The 21195-nt window shown below is 37.3% G+C and overlaps 1 protein-coding gene across 1 annotated transcript in view; it reads left to right on the top strand.

The window, feature by feature from the left end:
- The window catches only part of ints6l (integrator complex subunit 6 like), a 31250-nt gene extending 10055 nt beyond the window's left edge, over positions 1-21195 (top strand). The window contains exons 3-18 of the mRNA XM_079839390.1: positions 3629-3778; positions 5809-5898; positions 6047-6230; positions 6698-6826; positions 7620-7783; positions 9284-9436; positions 12600-12732; positions 13394-13488; positions 13802-13912; positions 14356-14571; positions 14863-14989; positions 17180-17322; positions 17426-17654; positions 18151-18543; positions 18705-18798; positions 19950-21195. Coding sequence (XP_079695516.1) covers positions 3629-3778; positions 5809-5898; positions 6047-6230; positions 6698-6826; positions 7620-7783; positions 9284-9436; positions 12600-12732; positions 13394-13488; positions 13802-13912; positions 14356-14571; positions 14863-14989; positions 17180-17322; positions 17426-17654; positions 18151-18543; positions 18705-18798; positions 19950-20052 — 2514 coding nt within the window. The 3' untranslated portion in view covers positions 20053-21195. The remainder of the gene's footprint in view (positions 1-3628; positions 3779-5808; positions 5899-6046; positions 6231-6697; positions 6827-7619; positions 7784-9283; positions 9437-12599; positions 12733-13393; positions 13489-13801; positions 13913-14355; positions 14572-14862; positions 14990-17179; positions 17323-17425; positions 17655-18150; positions 18544-18704; positions 18799-19949) is intronic.

Genomic DNA, 21195 nt, shown 5'->3' on the forward strand with positions numbered 1-21195 from the left:
CCGAGATTAAAACCTGGGACAAGGCAACCTGATCCTGGAATAATACTCAGGCCATAAGGGCTTAACCCGTGTGAATCCATCCCGGGTCGTCACATGCCCTTTTTCTTTTGTGATGATTCCTGCTCAGATCACAAGAGCTGTATTTATATGACTACCGGTTTCCTCAGAACATGAGCTTAACAGGGTCCTTATCTGTCAGTTTATGTAAAACTGCTCATTTGTCTTGCCACCTGTCCTGCGTTTGGAGAGGCAAGTCAGTGCCAGGTTTTATGGTATGCTAATAGCTGGAAGCAGAGAAAAGAAAACGCATTATATACACTCTGTAACTAAACAACAGCATTATGTTGATCTAATATTATCACTTTCTCCATTCTGCTCTGGAGAGACATAATCTCACAGTACTTCTCAAGACGATACTCGAGTCATATTTCACCTCAAAATCAAATTTTCCTCCTAAAGTATTTATATCATAGTATGTAGATACAGTATTACAGTAAGAAAAAAAATCTAATGAGAATCACAACTGAGAATAAAGAAAAATGTCAAAAGCAAAACATCTGATGCATTGCAATAATGAGAAAAATTGGGGCAAAGTGTGCTTAACTGGCATAAAAATAATGTCACAATGTTAAAAAATATTTGAATTTAAATAAAACATACATAATTGTATTATATTTTTCCCTTATTAGTTTTGGGTTGAAATATGGTCTATATAATATGTAATAATATATTATTTAAATTGTAAAGTATTTATACATCATACACATGATAGTATTTGATGCACAGCCTTCATTTCATTCCTATATATATAAAAAAATAAACTGGATTACAGTAATGAAAATGACAATGAGAATCACAACTGAAAATAAAGGGAAATCCCAAATATAAAAAGATCTTGTACATTTAAAATAATTTTCTTTATATAAAATACAAATGCTATATTTTTTCCCTTTTAATTGTGGAGTGAAATATGATCTAGCTATGCTCTCGTGAGAATGACTAGTATGTGGATTACATTGTTTGTTCTTCCCTCTGTTGGATTGCCGTCAGGTTTTCTTTCTTTAAAGAAGGGTTTGAGTTTACATTTCCTCTGGTAAAGCTACAGTTAGGGTATTATCCTTTTTCCTGGCTTATTCAATGTTCACATTCCTTATTCTCTCCCATCTTCTTCTGCCTTGCTGGACAAGCGTGTGATTAAAGGAGAGTCTGATTGCAGTCACACTTCTTCAGAGCCAATAAATTGTTAATGTGGAGGGAAAGAAAGACGGATGGGGAAAAAAATAGAATTACTCTGTTGCTTGAATTATTGAGTGCCAGTTAGAAGAGCTACTGCTTGAACGGTTTCTTTTTTGTTCCATACATGGATAGAGACGTACAATGTCCAGCCCCTACTGTCAAATCTCTGCCTGCTTTGTTCTTTAATGCTTCCCAATGCACATAAATCTACACACATACACGCACACATCTGAAGCTCAACCACCTCGGGATCTGACCTGTTAAGTCTTCTCTCCCTTTTGGGGATTTACAATGTATACAGGTTTATGTAATGTGATGATTTATTCACACGGAGTACATTTATGTGAAGCAGGAATCATTTTGTAAAAGCAGGTTTTGTGAACCATTCACCTTGGTTCTTTTCTCAGCATCTGAACTCATTATATTGTTGTTGTTTTTTTTCTGTTTTGGGTGAGCAGTAAAGTAGTGAGTATTCTTCTGCTGGGAGGGGTAATGTGGGTCAGGGACGGAAACACACTAATGTCTTTTAAAGATAGTAAAACAAGTCAAGCCTTATGTAGCAGATCTGTATGGCTTCTCCCAGGCTGCCTACATGCACACTTGTACAAGAGGACACAAACATACTTGCTCATTCTACGAAGCTTGTCATGTTGACTTTTTGGGTTTTGACTGTCTGACTGTATTTCCACCCTTCTTTGCTGTCTCTCTCAGCTGGCGTTTAGGTAGTGTAGTTGTGCTTGACGTGTGCTTAAGCTAGCTGCTATAGTAAGGTGCTTTATTTCGCTAGGTGAAAGAGTGACAAAATGGAAACTTCTGTTTACTGTGTAATAGTTTGCATACGATTTGATTATGTTTTTAATAATACATACAGAGGCCTAAAAGGTATTTGGACACTTAAGGACAATTTAATATACACGAATGTAGATAAAAAAAAAATTAACTAAGTGGCATTTGCAAATAAATGATGCTAGAGCTTTCCACACATGTACTATTTGGTCTTGATTTAGAACTGTAGATCTATATTTAGCCTATATATATTCTATATCCTTCTTATTGTCATAATTTAAAACATTGCAAGCATCTGTTTATGAAATGTCTGAGCTCTTGCTACCTGGTTTGACATTTTGTCATTTTTAAGTGTGACTTAAGTGTCCAAATATACTACCGTTCAAAAGTTTGGGGTCAGTAAGATTAAAAAAAAAAAAAAAAAAAAAAAAAGCAAGGATGTATTAAATGAATCAGAAGTGACAGTAAATACATTTATAATGTTACAAAAGATTTCTATTTCAAATAAATGCTGTTCTGTACAACACGCTTGTCACTGGGTTCCCTTTTTTTTTTTTACCACAAAAAGGATCATAATAGTAATGGATTTGAACAATAAGGTACTAATATTCACCTTTTAGGAGTAAAAAAAGGTACAAAGATATCATTTTAAGGATACAGCCCCAGTAACAAGCTTTTTTTCTGTGTGTGTGTTTTCAACATTGATAATAAGAAGAAATGTTTCTTGTGCATGAGAATGATTTCTGAAGTATCATGTGACACTGAATACTGGAGTAATGATGCTGAAAATTCAGCTTTGCCATCACAGGAATAAATTACATTTTAAAATATATTCAAATAGAAAACAGTTATTTTAGATTGTAATAATATTTTACATTATTACTGTTTTACTGTAGCCTGACAAGCCAGACCCACATCAAGATGTTGGGTCTGGGAACTCACCATTGGCATTGCTCAATCTGAGGGGCTGGATAAACGATTGGCTTTTCAAATTCCCTCTGCATGCAATAGGATGGTGCTACAACCAGAGCAACGAAGAAGGTGAAGCGGAGATTAAACTTTCGCCGTATCCGGTCGGCAAAACTCCGAACATATCTTCCTTTCTTAAGAATGACTTCAGTGCCGTTCTTTGTTCTTTTCTCAAAGAAAAGCTTAACTCCAAGTCTTCCAGAGTTGCGGCCAAAGCCGATTCGAAAGACCGCTGTTCGGCAGTTTCTTTGTTTACAAGTAGCACACGGAACCGCCGCAGCTCTGCCATCATTATGTTACGCCCGCCCACCGACTCTATACCCGATGTGATTGGCCTGACCAGAGTTTGGTTTTTCCAGCTCGCAAGCCTACGGAGAGTTGCTAGACGACCCTGGGGGAAATTAGATTTGCTGCCGCTAGTTTTACTGTATTATTCATGAAATAAATGCAACCTTGGTGAGCAGAAGAAACTTCTTTCAGAAACATTATAAAATCTCACTGACCCTAAACTTTTGAACGGTAGTGTATATTTTGGGTTCATTGTATAATGTCACTGTCTGAATGTTTAATATTCCCAAGGTTATATGGAACTATTTTTCACATATTCTGTGTGTATGTGTTTTTCTGTTTATGGTAGGCGGGTTGGAAAGAGAATCATGCCACATTTATGAGTGAGCTGAAGAATCTGCAAGCATCGGGACTGTCTACATTGGGTCACGCTCTCCGCGCTGCCTTCGACCTGCTCAATCTCAACAGACTAGTCTCTGGCATCGACAACTATGGTCAGGTAAAAATGATATCTCCCTTCAGTATTCAGAAGGCCAAAACAATCTTTATTCAATGAAGAACAAATTACTCCTGGGTATTCTGCATGCAGCATAATAATTTCTCCTCACATAACAAGAAAACTAACCACCACAGACATTGAGAAGAACACATCCTCACAATATTCAGATCAATCAATTATTTTAAGAAAATGTACCTTTAGTCCCATCAGCGTTGAATGTTGTGTTACTTCTTTGAAGAGAACAAATACCGCTATGTAATTTAATCAGAAAATCATTCAGTGTGTGTATCAACATGGAAAGTAGCTTGAAAGAAGCCATTACACAAAAAGAACCATTTCACAACGTGTTCCAGAAGGCACGAGAGTGACCCAGGTAACATATGGGAACATGTTCTGTAGTCCAAAGCTTTAAACCTGATGCTGCCCACTGCTTCAAGCAGCACCATCCATTCAGCGAGGCTTTGTAGTGGAGATACTTTCATCAGCAGTAACAGAGAATGGATGTAGCAACATGCAGAGATTACAGAGACATTTATCACCTTAATTTAATTAGATTTATGTTTTTTTTATACAACATCAAACATTGAATTAGATTGTTTGTAATTCAGAATATTCAGATACTTTATAGGCACACATTAAGACCATGCTGGATTAGCTCAAATAGGAGACATGCATATTGAGATCTAACCCTCAGGCAGTGTGTTAATCTACATGCTGAGTTTGTAGTGCGGGGGTGAGTTACTGAGTGCTGACCCCTGCAGTATGGACAGAGAGAATGCATCTTGTATTCACTCACCGTTTACTGTATAAACTACAATTAGCAACATCTGTCAAGTTAAATGTTATTACCTCATTTCATTGAACTGTGTAGGAATGAAGTTAAACCTGGAAACAAAAACGTTTTAGGATTTTTAAACAAAGATAAATTCTGACATAAACTGTCAATTGAAATGCCATTTGTTTAGTTAATTGTTTCGCTTACACCACTGTTCTAAAGCTTGAGGTTAGTAAGATTTTATTTAAAGAAATTAAAGTATTTTATTCATCATGGATGCATTGAACAAAAGTGACAGTTTATAGGCCTGGTTTCACAGACAGGGTTTAGATTAAGACAGGATTAGGCCTTAGTTCAATTAGGACATTTAAGTAACATTTATAAACATGCTTTAGAAAACCTTACTGGTGTGCATCTTGAGACAAAACAATGGCACTGCCTTAATTTAAGATATGTCAGTACAAGTTGCTGTCAGGACTAGCTTAATCCTTGTAGGTTAAAAAAAGATTTTGGTAACACTTTACAATGTCTCAATTGTTAATATTAGTTAATGCATGAACTAACAATGAAAAAAATATTTTGTACATTTTTGTTTTGTATTTTATTAACCTTTGTCAATGTTAGTTAATAAAAAATGTCTTGTTCATGTTAGTTCAGTGCATTAACTAATGTTAACAGATACAACTTTTGATCTTAGAAATGTTTTAGTAAATGTTGAGATTAACATGATTTAAGATGAACAAATGCTGTTGAAGTATTGTGCATTGTGCAACTGATGTAGTTTACTAATGTTAACAAATTAAATCTTATTGTAAAGTGTTACCAAGATGATGTTCTTTTGAACTTTCTACTCATCAACTAATCAAAAAAGTAGCTATGTTTTCTACACTGATAACAATAAGAACTGTTTATTGAGCATCAAATCATCATATTAGAATGATTTCTGAAGGATCATGTGACACTGAAGCCTGGAGTAATGATGCTGAAAAGTCAGCTTTACAATCACAGGAATACACTTTAAAATAAATTAAAATGGAAAACAGTTATTTTATACTGTAATAATATTTCACAATAATACTGATGATACCCACAGCTATACATGGAAGGATAGAGGTTTTAAATCAGAATACAAGCATTTTCAGATTTTTGGACCTTACTGCTTATTATGAGATTTTAGTATTTTATAGAAAATCACAGAAATAAGAACCCCCATTTTTTGGGGGGATTTCTTAAAAAATGATGTCCTCTCTTCTAGGGTCGGAATCCGTTCTTTCTGGAGCCATCGGTCATTATTACGATTACAGATGGTAACAAACTGACGCACAGCTCTGGGGTGGCTGAGGAGGTGAGGGACCAATACTCTTAACCTTCTTACTCTTTTTTGACTGGCTTGTCCTTTTATATAATGCGTAATGTTAAGTATACTGCATGCAGTGTGTCTTTCTCATAAACTCCAATGTCATCTCACTTCTTGTTTTCTCTTCCTCTCTCAGCTACATCTGCCGCTGAATTCCCCATTGCCGGGTAGTGAGCTGACAAAGGAGCCATTCCGCTGGGACCAACGACTCTTCGCCCTGGTCCTGCGGCTGCCAGGAGTGTCTGTGCCCGACAGCGAACAGCTGGGCAGTGTGCCCACCGATGAGTCTGCTATCACCCAGATGTGTGAGGTCACTGGAGGTACATCCATCAGCTTAACAATCTTACGTTTCAGTGCCAATCAGTCGCAGATTTTAAACCGTTAAGTTTGATTTATGAGGCCTGGATTCTGCAAAAGTGCTTTAAATGGTCCTTTATATACACCCTATTTAAGGGGACTTCAGCCCTGGTTTTTATCTCAGCCCCTGTAAAACTCTGCAATTAATCTGTCAGCCCCCCCCTTACAGATCTGTTATTATGTGATCTCTCTTAAATGCAGCACTCAGATACAAGCATCTCACATGCGAACGCTCTTTGTTCTGATGAAGTCACAAAATAAAGTGCAATTTTGTCAGTCAGTTTCTTTTCGAAAAATGTAGCAACTTGTGATGCTTTCCTACCTATGCACTTAAGTTACATAAGCACAGGGTTATTTCAGTTGATTATGCATATTTTGCTTGCTTGTCTCATAGCTCCGCTGACTCTTTTTCTCACCCTCTCTCTATAAGGCCGCTCTTACTGCGTGAAGACGCAAAGGATGCTGAACCAGTGTCTTGAGTCTCTCGTCCAAAAGGTTTTGAGTGGAGTTGTAATACATTTTGAGAAGAGTGGTCCAGATCCGCCTGCGATAGCAGAAGGTCAGTGCTGATAACGTGATTCCATGTTAGTTTTGTGCTTACTGGGAAAATAATTAATGGGTTAGTTCACCCAAAAATGAAAATCCTGTCATCATTTACTCACCATCATGTTGTTCCAAACCCATAAGACTTTCGTTCATCTTTGGAACACAAATAAAGGTATTTTAATTAAATCTGGGATTTCTGTCCCTCCATTGGCAGCTACGCAACTACCACTATGTAACTTCAAAAAGTTCATAAAGCGATCGTAAAATGAATCCATATGAATTTAGCGGTTTAGTCCAAAGTTTCTGAAGAGACTTGATCGCTTTATATGATGACCAGATTGAATTAAGGCTTTTATTTACATAAACATTCATCAATGCACACATCAGATATGGGAAAGGGAAGCTCAAGCAAGTTTGCTTGACGTGCGAGAACCAATGAGGTTCATTCACCTGTTACTCAGCACAAATCCATGGGGTTTGTTCTTGTGCGTCAAGCATGTTCGTTGATCAATGTTTAAATGTGAATAAATCCTAAATTCAATCTGTTCATCATATAAAGGGATTGTCTCTTCAGAAAATTTTAACTAAATCACTCGATACATATGGATTAGTTTTACGATTTCTTTTTGAACTTTATGAAGTAGCAAAGTGGTAGTTGCATGGACTGTCAATGGAGGGACAGAAATCTCAGATTTCATTTAAAAAAATCGTAATTTTGGTTTCGAAGATGAACAAAAACATTTTTTTTTTTCATTTTTGGGTGAACTAACCCTTTAATAGACAATGATTGTCTTCTCTTTGTGCAGATGGTCTTGTGGATCCAGCTCGTCCTTCGTCGTCCTTCAGTCCGCAGCCCTGGCACAGCTGCCACAAGCTCATTTACGTCCGACCCAACCCCAAGACAGGCGTACCTGTGGGTCACTGGCCAATCCCAGAATCCTTCTGGCCTGACCAGAACTCCCCCACTTTGGTAAATTTTAAAACCTGCAAAATAGAGTTTATAAGTGTAGAGTCAAGGAATGACTTCTTTTGTTTTTAATCTCTGATATGCACATTTATTTCCTTATTAGTTAGTCCAGAGACCAGTGTTTTTATTGTCAACTAAACCTTGTTGACTGAAATAAAGCTGAAATAAAAGAATCAATATATTAGATAAAAATGTATAGATGTGTTTGTCGATTTTCAACCAGCTTTGTATCGTTACAATGTTGGGACTCTGTAGTATACGTAAATTAACAATGTGTAAACTTTCTGCATGTTACCTGCACCCAGATATCCCCATTCAGCAAAAATCAGCCGGATTGACAGTTCCAAGGCTTTTGTGAAAACTACAGATCATACTTATTCATTTTTGCATCCACTCTCATGGACAGTCAGCTCAATCCCAGAGCATTATGGATGTTGAATTTTCCCTACCTTTGGGCATAAGGGAACCTTTTTGGCTACAGCGCTTTTTCTCAATTTTCTCTGGTCACAAAGCACTGATTTTACAAAAATAATTAGCCTTTCAACTGCATAGACTGGGAAACAGTAAAATGTAAAAACATAGTAAAATGTTTTAAATCTAGCTGAAAACGCTATAAATCTGGCTAAAATATTTAATAAGCGAGCACAGAAGGACTTTCTGCTGAGGACTTTGGGACCTGGCAGACAGTCAGTCATTTCTTAAGATTCTTTTTGCATGCTAAAATTGCACTGAATCCTTATTAAAATGGAAAAGTACTAGGCTTGCAAAAGGAGTTTGGGTGGTGTATTAGCATTGGCTCATCCAAGCCGAGTGGATGAAGCAATTTATTAGCCAAAGGTAATGACCTCTGCAAACTAAAGGTTAGCTTTCATCTTGCTCAAACAGTGCTAATGAATGCGGATGAAGATAAGGGAGCTGAAAGAAGTGGTAACATGAGGAAAGGCTTCACTGTCCTGAGGTTTCCCACCCCCTCACTGTCTATTCTCTCTTAGACAGTACACTGTAGAAACAGCAGCTGGAACTGTGCCAAAGTGCCACAGCTCAGCTCAGCCTGTGGGCACTGTGAGAGAGACATTGCCAGCAGAATAAGACTGCTGAAGCTCTGAGCTTTAACACTTACTGTTAGCTAAGTTAACATAAGGTAATTTCCTTCCTGACATCTCCGCTGTCATGTCTGCAATATTGTCAATCAGTAGCACAATGGGTTTGGGTGCAATTACTAACACGGGAGCCTCAAAAGAAAATTAAAAAGTTATTTTTCATATTTCTAAAATAAAGTTCAAATTTGGTTTATTAAGTGTTCAGTCAGGGTGTTTTGAGCGTATCTGCTCAGGGAATGAGCAGCTTGTGTTGTCATCTGCCTGTAACACATGGGTCATTATCCACTGGTGCTGTAATTACAGGATGAATTGGCTATCTAACAGACATATCTTCTGAAAAAACATTGTGGAGAATGTTACTGAGGATTTCTGTTTAACAGCTGTTTTTTTTCTCTCTCTTTAGCCTCCTCGATCTGCCCATCCTGTGGTGAGGTTTTCCTGTGTCGACTGCGAGCCGATGGTTATTGACAAGCTGCCTTTTGACAAATATGAACTGGAGCCGTCCCCGCTCACCCAGTACATCTTGGAGAGGAAATCTCCGCACATGTGCTGGCAGGTGGGACATTTTTTTTACACAACTATTTAATCTGAACTATATTTTGCATACCATCATTCACAGCCCCCAGACTGCTTTCTGGGTAGTGTTGAGTTTCATGGTGATAGATTTCATGGTGTTAAAGAAACAGTGGGTGTTTTGTTTTTCCATATTTACTGGAATGTATAAAGCACAACGGAAATTACAAGTCCTGCATTTAGTAACTGGTTTGAATGAGATATTTTTGTATAGTTTTCAATTCAGTGTTGTACACTACTGTTTAAAAGTTTGGGGTCAGTAAGATTTTTTTGGGAAAGATATTAATACTTTTATTCAGCAAGGATGCATTAAATTAATCATATGTGACGGTATTTATAATGTTACAAAAGATTTCTATTTCAAATTAATACTATTTTTATTATTTACTTTCTATTCGTCAAAAATGTATCACGATTTGCACAAAAATATTAAGCAGCACAACTGTTTTCAACATTGATAATAATAAATGTTTCTTGAGCATCAAATCAGCATATTAGAATGATTTCTGAAGGATCATGCGACACTGAAGACTGGAGTAATGATGAGAAACATTTAGCTTTGACATCACAGGAATAAATTATATTTAAAATATATTAAAACAGAAAACAGTTATTTTAAATTGTAATACTGTTTCACAATATTACCGTTTTTTTTGTTTGTTTTTGTAATAAATGCAGCCTTGGTGAGCAAAAGAGATTTTAAAAATCATTAAACGGTCCATGTGCTATGGAATGATTTCCTCCCTGATGTCCGTCCATTAATACAGATTGTACAGGGTTTCTTACAGTATTTCAGTCAGCAGATGCTTATCTAAAGTGACTTACTCTACAGGAAACTTGATCATAGAGCAAACAAACAATATTATCAATGCCACAATATGAGAGTAGTCCAAAATGCAGTGCAGTAGAATAGAATTAAACCCTAATATAGATGGTTATGAGTTTGAAAGTGCTCACAGAAATTTCTCAGCGATGCAGATTGTGAACATATTTTTAGCCTGGTGCTGATTCAGAGGCAAACATCAGATGAGCGAAGAAAATCCCATAGATCTGCATTCATGAGGGACTCGAGTCATGTCTAGGGACTAAAATATCATAGAGATTTAGAGGTGGGCTCTTTTGGCTTGCACCAGTACTCCTTAACCACCATTCAATGCCATAGCAACTGCTCTAAAAACACTCAGAACACCTTAGCAACTGCATGACAACAGATTTTGTTCAGGACATCTAAAAACATGTTAATTTGTTTTTATTCCAAAAAATCTGATTGTGTACGTAATTAATTCAGAAATCTTTGTGTTGTAACTATCTGCAGTTAAAGAGCACCTATCATGGCATTTAAAATGTTCCAAATATTGTTTTAGAAGTCCCCAACAACAGTTTTGCATGCATGCAATGACAAAAAAGACTTTAGTTTTCTTATAATATGCATTTATTTTTACCTGTTTTGACAGCGATTCTCAAATGATTCCTTTAGTGATTCACTTTTCAAAACCCCGCCTTTACGTGACGCTAATCTGCGGTGATTGGTCAGATGACCCAGTCAGTTGTGATTGGTTTAGTCTGTGCAGATATTTTCGGAAACGGAACGCCCATCAAAGTCTTATAATGACAGTAATTTGTTAATATGTGTCAGGAGTTATGAATATGAAAACCGCGTCGGTACTGTTTGATTGTAATATGAGCCTCAGCTGATCTCATTCATAAAAAAACTCCTCACGAAGACTCGCGACAAATCAACATCCCTCAGGGCTTTTAGTTCAAAAGTGTGCAGATGAGGAGACATATTGATAGATTCTCATATGTCTGTGTCAAATTTCTAAACAGAGGAGTATTTTTTATTCAATACTTCCTCAAAATGGGCAGAAATAGCCTAATCATGAGCGATTGAGTCTCTTATGTGTTGTTTTCAATTCATACTGGCAGCCGGAGGGCGCTCTGTGCACATGTAATCCATATATGGTACAGACAGACGAAGAAGATACCATGTGCCATAATAAAAGTCCATAATAAAAGCTTCCTGAGATCGCGAAACATACATTTGGCGACTAATAATAAACACTCAATCGCGACGATGTATGGTTTATCTTCAAGCCACTTAGTCTTCAAATGCTCATCCTTGGGCAGATGAAAAAAGTTTGCTTTTGAGTCGCACTTCAGAACACAGCGTCTCGTCTCCATGATGTTTTCTAGTTTTCACTGGCGTCTTGGAGCGCAATAAGTGGGCGTATCGTATTCAAATAACTTGACAAGTTGACGTCATCTAGTCAAAGAAAAAGCTTCGGTCTTCTAACGATTCTTAAAAATGACTCCGAGTCGACTCTTACTTTTGAAAGTAAATAACTATATATACGGTGCACTGTCATATTTCAAGCTATCACAGGATGTTTTTGTTCACTTAGATCTATGTTACACACTACATGAAAGGTAAATTTCAAAATTCCATGATAGGTGCTCTTTAAATTATGAACAGTTGAATGGTTGTAATAAAAAAGAATTGCGACTTATTTTCTATCCTAACCTGAAAAATAATATGACTTTGATACTCGGCAATGAGAAAGGCATTATTACTTTTGGAGATGGAAAAATGCTGTACATAGAATGTTTTGCTGGTTAATTTTGGTCTTCTTTGAAATGATGATAAATGGTCTCTCAAGATCTATTAGCAAGAACATTTGGTTTCTTGAAAGAACTTACACAAAGGGAGGTGACTGTACTGCAGTCAAATTGAAGTGTTTTTCCATGCTGTATTTTGTCATTGGAGTTATATACACATTCTATAAATACCTTAGTCAATACCTGGAAATGTTTTTTGCAAGTCCATTCTTTTGATATATTAATACATTCATTTAGCCCATCTAAAAATACCAATATAATTGACCATTCATGTTTGTTCTTTTGCCATGGTTACATTATTACTTGCCTCACTAGAGATCATATAAAGAAAACAAGGTAAATGGTAGATAAATTAGAAAGAGCACATCCATTTATAAGCATATTTAGAGGCATTTATAGCACTCTAGTCTCTAAGGAACCCTTTTACCTAATGAGCCGCTGATGAATGAGCTTTGTCTCTGAGAAACAGCTTCATGTAAGAGCTGAGCTCTCAGGAGACACCAGACTAACTCCTCTCCCCCATCGCCCAGGTGTTTGTGAACTGCAGCGGCAAACACAGTGATCTAGCCCACCCGTTCGGCTACCTGAAGGCCAGCACTACGCTCACCTGTGTCAACCTCTTCGTTATGCCCTACAACTATCCCGTCCTGTTGCCACTCCTTGGTATGTTTGTTTCTTCATGGCTATTTTTTGTTTTGTTTTTGGCACATTCCCAACCTTATGCTATACATTACCTTATTTATATATTATTTTTAAGTGTACACAAGTTTATTTGTTTGTTTTTGTATATGTTGCTGCATAAATGGGACCCTGGACCACAAAACCAGTCATAAGGGTCAATTTTTTTAAATTGAGATTTATATATCATATGAAAGCTGATGTATGGTTTCCATCCATTGATGTATGGTTTGTTAGGATAGGACAATATTTGGCCAAGATAAGCTAATAAAACTATTCCAAACTATTTGAAAATCTGGAATCTGAGGGGGCAAGGCATATTACTACTAATAATATTTTTTTATACTATATATTTACAGTAGGAAATGTACTAAATATCTTCATGGAACATGAGCTTTACTTAATATCCTAATGATTTTTGGCATAAAAGAAAAATCGATAATTTTGACCCATACAATGTATTTTTGGCTATTGCCATAAATATATCCCCGGCGACTGGTTTTGTGGTCCAGGGTCACAAATTGTGTACAATTTCTGTGCTTCTTTCATTTCCTTCTGAGAGTGACATAAAGGAAGCATTTCAGTTCTGTAATGTAATGTGTGTGGTTTTCTTCAGCAAACTTACCATCTCTTATTCCCCTTACAGATGATTTGTTTAAAGTGCACAAGCTTAAGCCAAACCTCAAGTGGCGTCAGGCCTTTGAAATGTACCTGAAGTCCATGCCTCCTTACTTTCTCTTGGTAAGATGCTCTTATATTCCTACTTAAAAAAAAAAATCCTATCCCAATAGAGCACAGAAGTGCCCTGCTTTAAAAAAAAGACACCTTCTTTGTGCCTATACATCTATGCAATGTACAATTCATGGGCTGTTAGATGTACTTATGGGTCACTTGTAATCTGACCTCTATTATGAGTTGTATTTGTTCTATAGTCTGTTAACAGCTGTAATGAGGTCAAGGATATGTGCAGTGCAGATTCATGCTGAGTGTGTCCTAATTTTCACTTCCTTTGTCTCTGTTTCTCTACTTTTTCTCTCTTTTTTACTGAGTGTAGCCTCTCAAGAAGGCACTGAGGATGATGGGAGCCCCAAATCTCATCTCTGACAACATGGATTGTGGCTTGAGCTACAGTGTAATTTCCTATCTAAAAAAACTCAGTCAGCAGGTGAGTGTGGTTTAGCTGCTCTGTTTCCTGACAGTTAAAACCAAAAATTTTTGTTGAAATTATGTTAAAAGGGATAGTTCACCCAAATATGAAAATTCTGACATCATTTACTCACCCTCAAGTTGTTCCAAACCAGCAGGAGTTTCTTTGTTCTGCTCAACACAAAAGAAGATATTTTGAAAAATGTTTGTAACCAAGCCCATGGAGCAACCATTGACTACCATGGTATTTTTTTCCCTACTATGGTGGTCAATGGTCTGCTTTTTTTAACTTTTTTTTGAGGACAGAATTTTCATTTTTGGGTGAACTATCCCTTAAATAGTATTCAAACTCATAACATTCCTTGTTGTATTCTACATATTCTATATTGCATATTGTATTCATTTAGTAATAAATCCTGTGTGATTTAAGCTTTTTAAATCAAGTTGTACTTGATTTCGTAGGCAAAGATTGAGTCAGACCGTCTGATAGTGTCTGTCGGGAAGAAGCCTCCTCAAGAGACAGGCATCAAGGTGAAGAACCACTCAAACGCCCTGTCTCTGGCGCACCGCCGTGATTTCAAGCAGCTCCTGCAGGGCATCATGGGCGAGGTACCCCTCCGACTCATCGACATGAACTTCAAAGAGTTTGCTGGATTCCAGATTGCACTTCTCAACAAGGTACAGACGGTTTGAGTGGGGATGAATTACATTACAGGGTCTATTTGAAAGCAATCATGTCTCAGTTCACGTTTGGTGCTTAGAATTAAGTTATGCTAAGATAGATACGGACAGACATTTGTATCACAGAAGCATTTCTGCTGAACTCTAAAATCGTATTTTCTTTATTTCATGAATTCTTATGACTGGACATCTTAATTTAAGTCTGAGTGACTTGAAAACATATGCAATTTTCTTTGGGTTAGACAAAAATGTAACTTTTATCATCATTTTACTCACCTTCTCTTCAAGGATTTGAAGCCCCAGGCCTATAGGAACGCTTATGATATTCCTCGACGGAACCTTCTAGATCAAGTGACTCGGATGCGTTCCAATCTTTTGAGGACAACACAGAAGCTGATCAGAGGCCAGGATGATGGTAATTGTACCAAAGAGACAAAATATATTTTGCTAAGTTTAGTGAACCTTCATAACTGCTAAAAACCGCCAAACAGGACTTAACTAAATATCTGTGGAAATTTCACGGTCAAAAAAGGTCCATTGACTGTTGTCTGTAGTGTTGCATTGCATGAAGCACAGCTCACTTTCAAACCAAGTAGCATTCTGAAACAGAAAGTAAGCTATGGTTTTTTGTTTAGTTTTTGTTTTGCTGTGGTGAACATTAAGACACACAGAACGCATTTTTGTATTCCACTTTGCTGCTTTTCCATGGCTTTGCTATGTAAACACGCGCTTGACGAATGGTAGCATTTCACATCTTCTGCAGCATCTTCCGCATGATATCATAGAGATGATATCTCGCTTGTCTGGCTATCACCAGACCAAGCTCAATTTAAAGCTACACTGTGTAACTTTTTTTGTCTGTTCTTAGCTAAAAACACTTAGTTCTTTCAAAAATATATGTGCTCATTAATGTATATTTACTTCTTTCAAGTAATAAAGTATTCTCGTAAGTTTATAATATGCCATTGAAAATACATAAGGTAATGGGATCTAACGGTGGTCGCCATGTTGCCCCTCCATCTTGAAAGTACATTAGCCAAAGAGGGACATACCCGTAAATTCAAGCTTCGCCTTTCGCGTTGTTTTAATACTGATGGCACTGTACAAAATTCTCTGCCGCATGTGCGCGTCAACTTGTTCAGACTTGTCTGGTGCATGTGCAGATAGTTTTCATCTCAGCAGCGTCCAGTAACAGAGTTATACGGCGTTTTCCTGGCTTGTTTATTCCTCAAAAGTCTGTTTTTCCTTGTGTGGTATTTCTGTGCGTTAATAACTCCGTAAGTAATAATAGTTATTGTCATTGTAGATGTGTTTCAGAGTGTGTCATCGCGTAATTCAGTTGATGTCACCTCAGAAGTATTTTTGTGTCAACATACAATAGCATAATGCTCACCTATTTGAATAATCATTCAGTTATTTTGTTATCAACAATGTTTATTCGTTTATAGAAAATATTTGCTTGTAATGTATGTTGATGGAAATATGTATCAGGTCTGATCGGCATAGTAACAATTGTTATACAGAGCGCACTGCAGTGCTAACGTTAAAGTGGCGCACACACTTTTGTAATCCGACACCGCTTGTTAGCAGCAGCAGCGGCAGCTCCGCTCCTTTTAATGCAGCTGCATTTAGCGCCTATATATGGTACAATAAGCTCTGGTTTACGGTTACATTATACAAATGTAACTTATAAGTAGTTATACAGTTCTTAACTGTGTATGTATATTTACCATCCTTATTTGTTATCTCACAGAAACCACATTTATGTACATATCCACGCAAACCTGTTTATGCCTTGCAATTGGATGACTGAATAAACATTACTATCATCAAAGTTCACTCTGGATTAGCTGCAGTTCTTTCTAGCCGAATAATTAGGCCAGTTGAGTTCCAACCATCCCACTGCGCACAGAATATCCCACAGGCACCGTGTCGAATGTGGACGAGGTCGAACTGGAAGCCATATTAATCTTGGACTAAATCGGCCACCGTAGGAGTTAAAACGAAATCGGAATTGAACAGAACAGAAACTAAAATTCACTGGATGGTCATATACAAGTTCACCACTAGATGGGGGAAAATATCACACAGTGTAGCTTTAAGATTGAGCATTGGTCTGGGTAGTCTGCTATGTATTTTCTACTGCACAAGAGGCGTGATAAACAAGCATAATTTAAATGACTCTGTATGCAATTGGATAGTCCTTCAAACAAGAGGCGTGATCAAAAGGGCACCGACCCATCGCTTCTCTATCCGTCATCGCGTTAAACTCGCCAATAGCACGCCAGGTGGATAAGCCAGTCTGTGATTGGTTCCCGCAAAAGTGTAACAGAAGCAGTAGAAATGAATGTACAGGTTTCCAGACTGAGTTGCAGGGCGAAATAGGCGGCAGATCAGTTTACCCCAGTCTAGCGTTTCGCACTTTCTCGCAAAAACGCACTCTGTGTGACGGCCCTAACAATGACCATATGCATTTAGCATAACAACAAGCCACTGTTTCTTTTCACTACAAGAATTACATTTCTAATGCTGATATTTCATCACCAGTGTTCATGAATGGATAGTTGTTTGATATTGATTCCCCCTCCCCCCCATGATTCTGTAGATTCCTTGCACAGTATTCCAGTGGGGATGATGGGAAATTATCAGGAGTATCTTAAGATGATGCCATCACCTCTGCGTGAGATTGATCCAGACCAGCCTAAACGACTGCACACATTCGGCAACCCATTTAAACAGGACAAGAAGGTTATTGCATGTTAAATGCATTGCTTAACAATTACAAGTCAAACTGAAGTGTCTTACATACTAAGTTGTTTTGTTTTCCGTCTTCCTCCTCTTCCAACAACAGGGAATGATGATAGATGAAGCGGATGAGTTCGTAACAGGGCCACAAAATAAGAAGCGAAGTAACTCGGCCGATCTAAACTCGGGCACTGCCCTGAAGAGGCGAAGGAGTATGTCACCACTGTTACGCCGGCCCCAAACCCCTCCAATAATAACCAATCATGTACTGGGCAAGGGCCCCACAGGGACTCAAGGACAGCAAGGAATCATTAAACCCATCCCACTACACAAAGGTAAAGTTCTCTGAGCCACAGCTGACTCAATCTTAGCTTAATGTGTACTATATACTGTGTACTGCTTGTTTTGTTTTTTATTGTAAGTGAAAGTAGACAGTATTCCACATTTTCAAACAGTAGAAAGCTACATTTCGTCACAGGACCTCATCAAATTGCATCAAGGTGCCATCTTGCAAATAGAATGTTATTTTCCATTTTTACTTAAAGTGTGCTTTGTTTGAATACTTCCTTTTTGTTTGGGGTCTGTAAAATGTTTTGAAAGCCATTTATTTTACTCATCAAGGCTGCATTTATTTTACCAATAAAGAACAGTAAAACAATAATAGAAAGTTCAAAAGAACAGTATTTATTTGAAATAGAAATCTTTTGTAACATTATAAATGTCTTATAAAGCATCCTTGCTGATTAATAATTAATTAAGTATTAATTTCTTTCCACTGAAAAAGTGACCATGAATTTAAGCAATAATAAGTCCATTTGTTTACCTCTACAGGAGCCGAAGGGAACAGTGTAGGGGGCACAGAAAGCAATGGGGAGCCGGTGTCAGGTGGGGATGATGGAGACGGGTGGCCTGGAGGAGTGGATGGAGTGGATGGAGTGGAAGGAGGACCTGCTCCTGTGGAGGACAGAGGAGAGGAGGAGGAGGAGGTACCAGATGGCGAGGAGGAGATAATAGGACTGGAGAACTGTCTGGATGAGAGACCCTCTGATCTCACACAGAACTGTGAGGACCTGAGTCCTCCAGGCCAGGAGGGGTCAATAGAGGACAATGGAGACTGTGCTGGAGACACTCCAGCACAGGGCACAATTGTTATGATTCCCCTGGAGGGGAGTAATGCAGAGCTGCGTACTCGAGTCATCAAAGAGGTCCGCAAGCCTGGCCGTAGTGAGTATCTAATTATAATACCAAATCAATTCTTTACGCCCATTCATTTCTGTATTCGCTTTGAATTATTGTCTAGGTTTGATCAAGTGCACTTGCACTATGAAAGAGCAATGTTGTAGGAATTAATAAAGCTAAACTCTATTGTTCATTCTTTTGTGCAGATTATGAGGCAATATTTAGGTTACTGGAGGAGGTGAAGGGGCCAGTGTCAGTGCAGAGGTACTTTATTCATCATGCCATCAAGGAGGCAGCCAGGTAAGGGCTCTTTTCAAACACTGTCATATCCATTACCATTCCAAACACTCCAAGAGTTGTCCAACAGAAATATATGCAATATATATTTTTAATATTTCTATTTAGCTTTCATTTATTACTTTTTTAGTTTTTGTAATCGTAGTAATTCCACTTCAACTTATTTTATTTCACTAATTTACTTTTAAGCTTTTCAAGGTAAATTTTTTTTATCTAATATTTATATTTTTATTTATTTTTAGCTTTATTTCAATGAAAGATAATTATTTTAAATAGTTTTTAGTTAACAATAACAGCGCTGATCCTCTGCCTGCTCACTTATTTGTTTTTCAATTATAATTATTATAATTCCTAATAAAAAAATTTAGTTTTTGGGTGAACTATCCCTTTAAGGCTATGAGTTTAAAAAAAATAATAATAACAAAAAGTATAAGACTCTAAGCTCTGTACCAAAATTAATTACAAAAAAATTACACAGCATTCTCTCTCAAAGTTAGTGCAGAAGTTCACTGATAGACTGCAAAAAGTTTTTTCTTAATCAGTAATTTTGTTTTGTAAAATGCCTCAATATTCTTTAACGCTCATCCTTCTCTCGTTACAAATCCTTCCCTTGCGGGTCAAAATGACCCGAAGCCCTAAAATTATACTTTTTTTTTCTTTTTCTTTTGCTTATTTCATTTAATTTCGATATAATTTTTGTTTTGTTTTATGTTTTTTTGTTTTTTTAGATTTTGTTATTTTTTATTTTATTTACCTTTAAATTACTAGATTTTATCAATAAATAATAAATAAATAGTCATTTTTAGCAAATTCTTAAAAAAAATTCCAACTTAATTTCAAAGCCCTTTTAATTCAGCTCAAAATATCTTACATTGGGTGTCTTTGCCAGCTTCTTGTGGAAAAAAGAAGTGTATTCGTGTTTTTTTTGTGTATTCGTGGTTCAAGTTTGACAAAAGTCTTAGGGTCTTGGACCACTCTGATGAACACTCAATTTAAAAAAAAACATTTAAAAATGAGTTTCGGGTCAAAATGACCCGAGGGAAGGATGAGGGTTAAGCGTAACCCCCACTACATTTTAGTATGTTCTTGTGTCAAACCAACAAGTAATTGTATCAATGGAGTAAGAAAAAATACTTGTTCTTAAACTCTTTCAGGTTTAAGAAGCGTGTGCTGATCCAGCAGCTTGAGACCGCTCTGGAGGAGATTGAAGACAAACAGATGCTGCCCGCACAACTCAACAATATCCACAGCAGATAGTGGGACGTCACATCTCACCGCTGAGAGACACGAGACGACGGAGAAGTGGCAGAGCCTGCCAACTGAGCACACGGGTTTGAGCCCGACCCATCAGCCTCAGAACGTAGCGAGGGAGAGAGAACAGTGGGGAGGATGGAGGCCTGTCTGGCTCACGCTCTGGTCCAGGCGCTTCGACTGAATTGTGTCATAACTCTGAAAGAGTGCCCACAATGGAGAGAGGCGTTCCAAGTTTGACTGGGGCTTTCTGTCAATTTGTAGGGTTTGCAGGACTGAACATGACGTAATTTAACCGTGAAATAATGAATAATGAACAAGCACACTCCAGAAAAGCCAAGCCCCACCCACTGTGTGATAATACAGGGTCATCTGAGGCAGAGGTCTGTCACGTGATTACTGTATGTCTATATATTATGTCTGTCCACTGTTATTTGGCATCAATAGATTGTTCAAAGCAGATAATAGTATGGAAAATCTAATATTGATTTGTGTTTGCATGAAATGCCCACAAGTCAAACAACTTTAAAGCAGTCTGGATCAGGAACTACACTATTGTAGACCTCTCAAGAGCAATAACCCTACAATCATCAGTACGCCAAGCTCAATTTTACTTCCTAACTGTGGAAAACAAATGCAGATTTTTCAGAAGAATGTCCTTGTGACTTTGGAGATTCATATGAGATTTGGTAGCTGGGCTATTGTTGTATTTGTGGTGATATGTAATGTCACATAGATTAGCATCATTCAGTGTCCTATAAGCAATAGTGTCTAATGAAAATACAAACTCCCTGTCCAGAAACGGGAAATGCCAACTATTGTGTGAAAGAACAGCAGAGTTTTGATTGTGTCCAGTATGTGGTCACCTGCCATGTTTGGTCATCCTACGCTTCTCATCAGGGGAGAAGTCGCAGACTCCTGAGTTTTATTTCACAGATGCAAGTTACATTAGTGACCCCATTCTTGTTGGTTCTGTTCATTTTTTAAAACAGGTGTACTGTTAAAAAGAGGTGTACTACTTTTTAATGTTCATAAATAATAGATTATTTTTGGATGGTATTCCTACAAGAACATAAAAAAAATATTTTAAGAATTGTATAAAACATTTTGTAAGCTGATATTATATAGAAAAAGTTTTATGATTTTTTT

Source organism: Gobio gobio (genome assembly GCF_949357685.1).
Source record: "Gobio gobio genome assembly, chromosome: 16".
Classification (NCBI taxonomy): Eukaryota; Metazoa; Chordata; class Actinopteri; order Cypriniformes; family Gobionidae; genus Gobio; species Gobio gobio.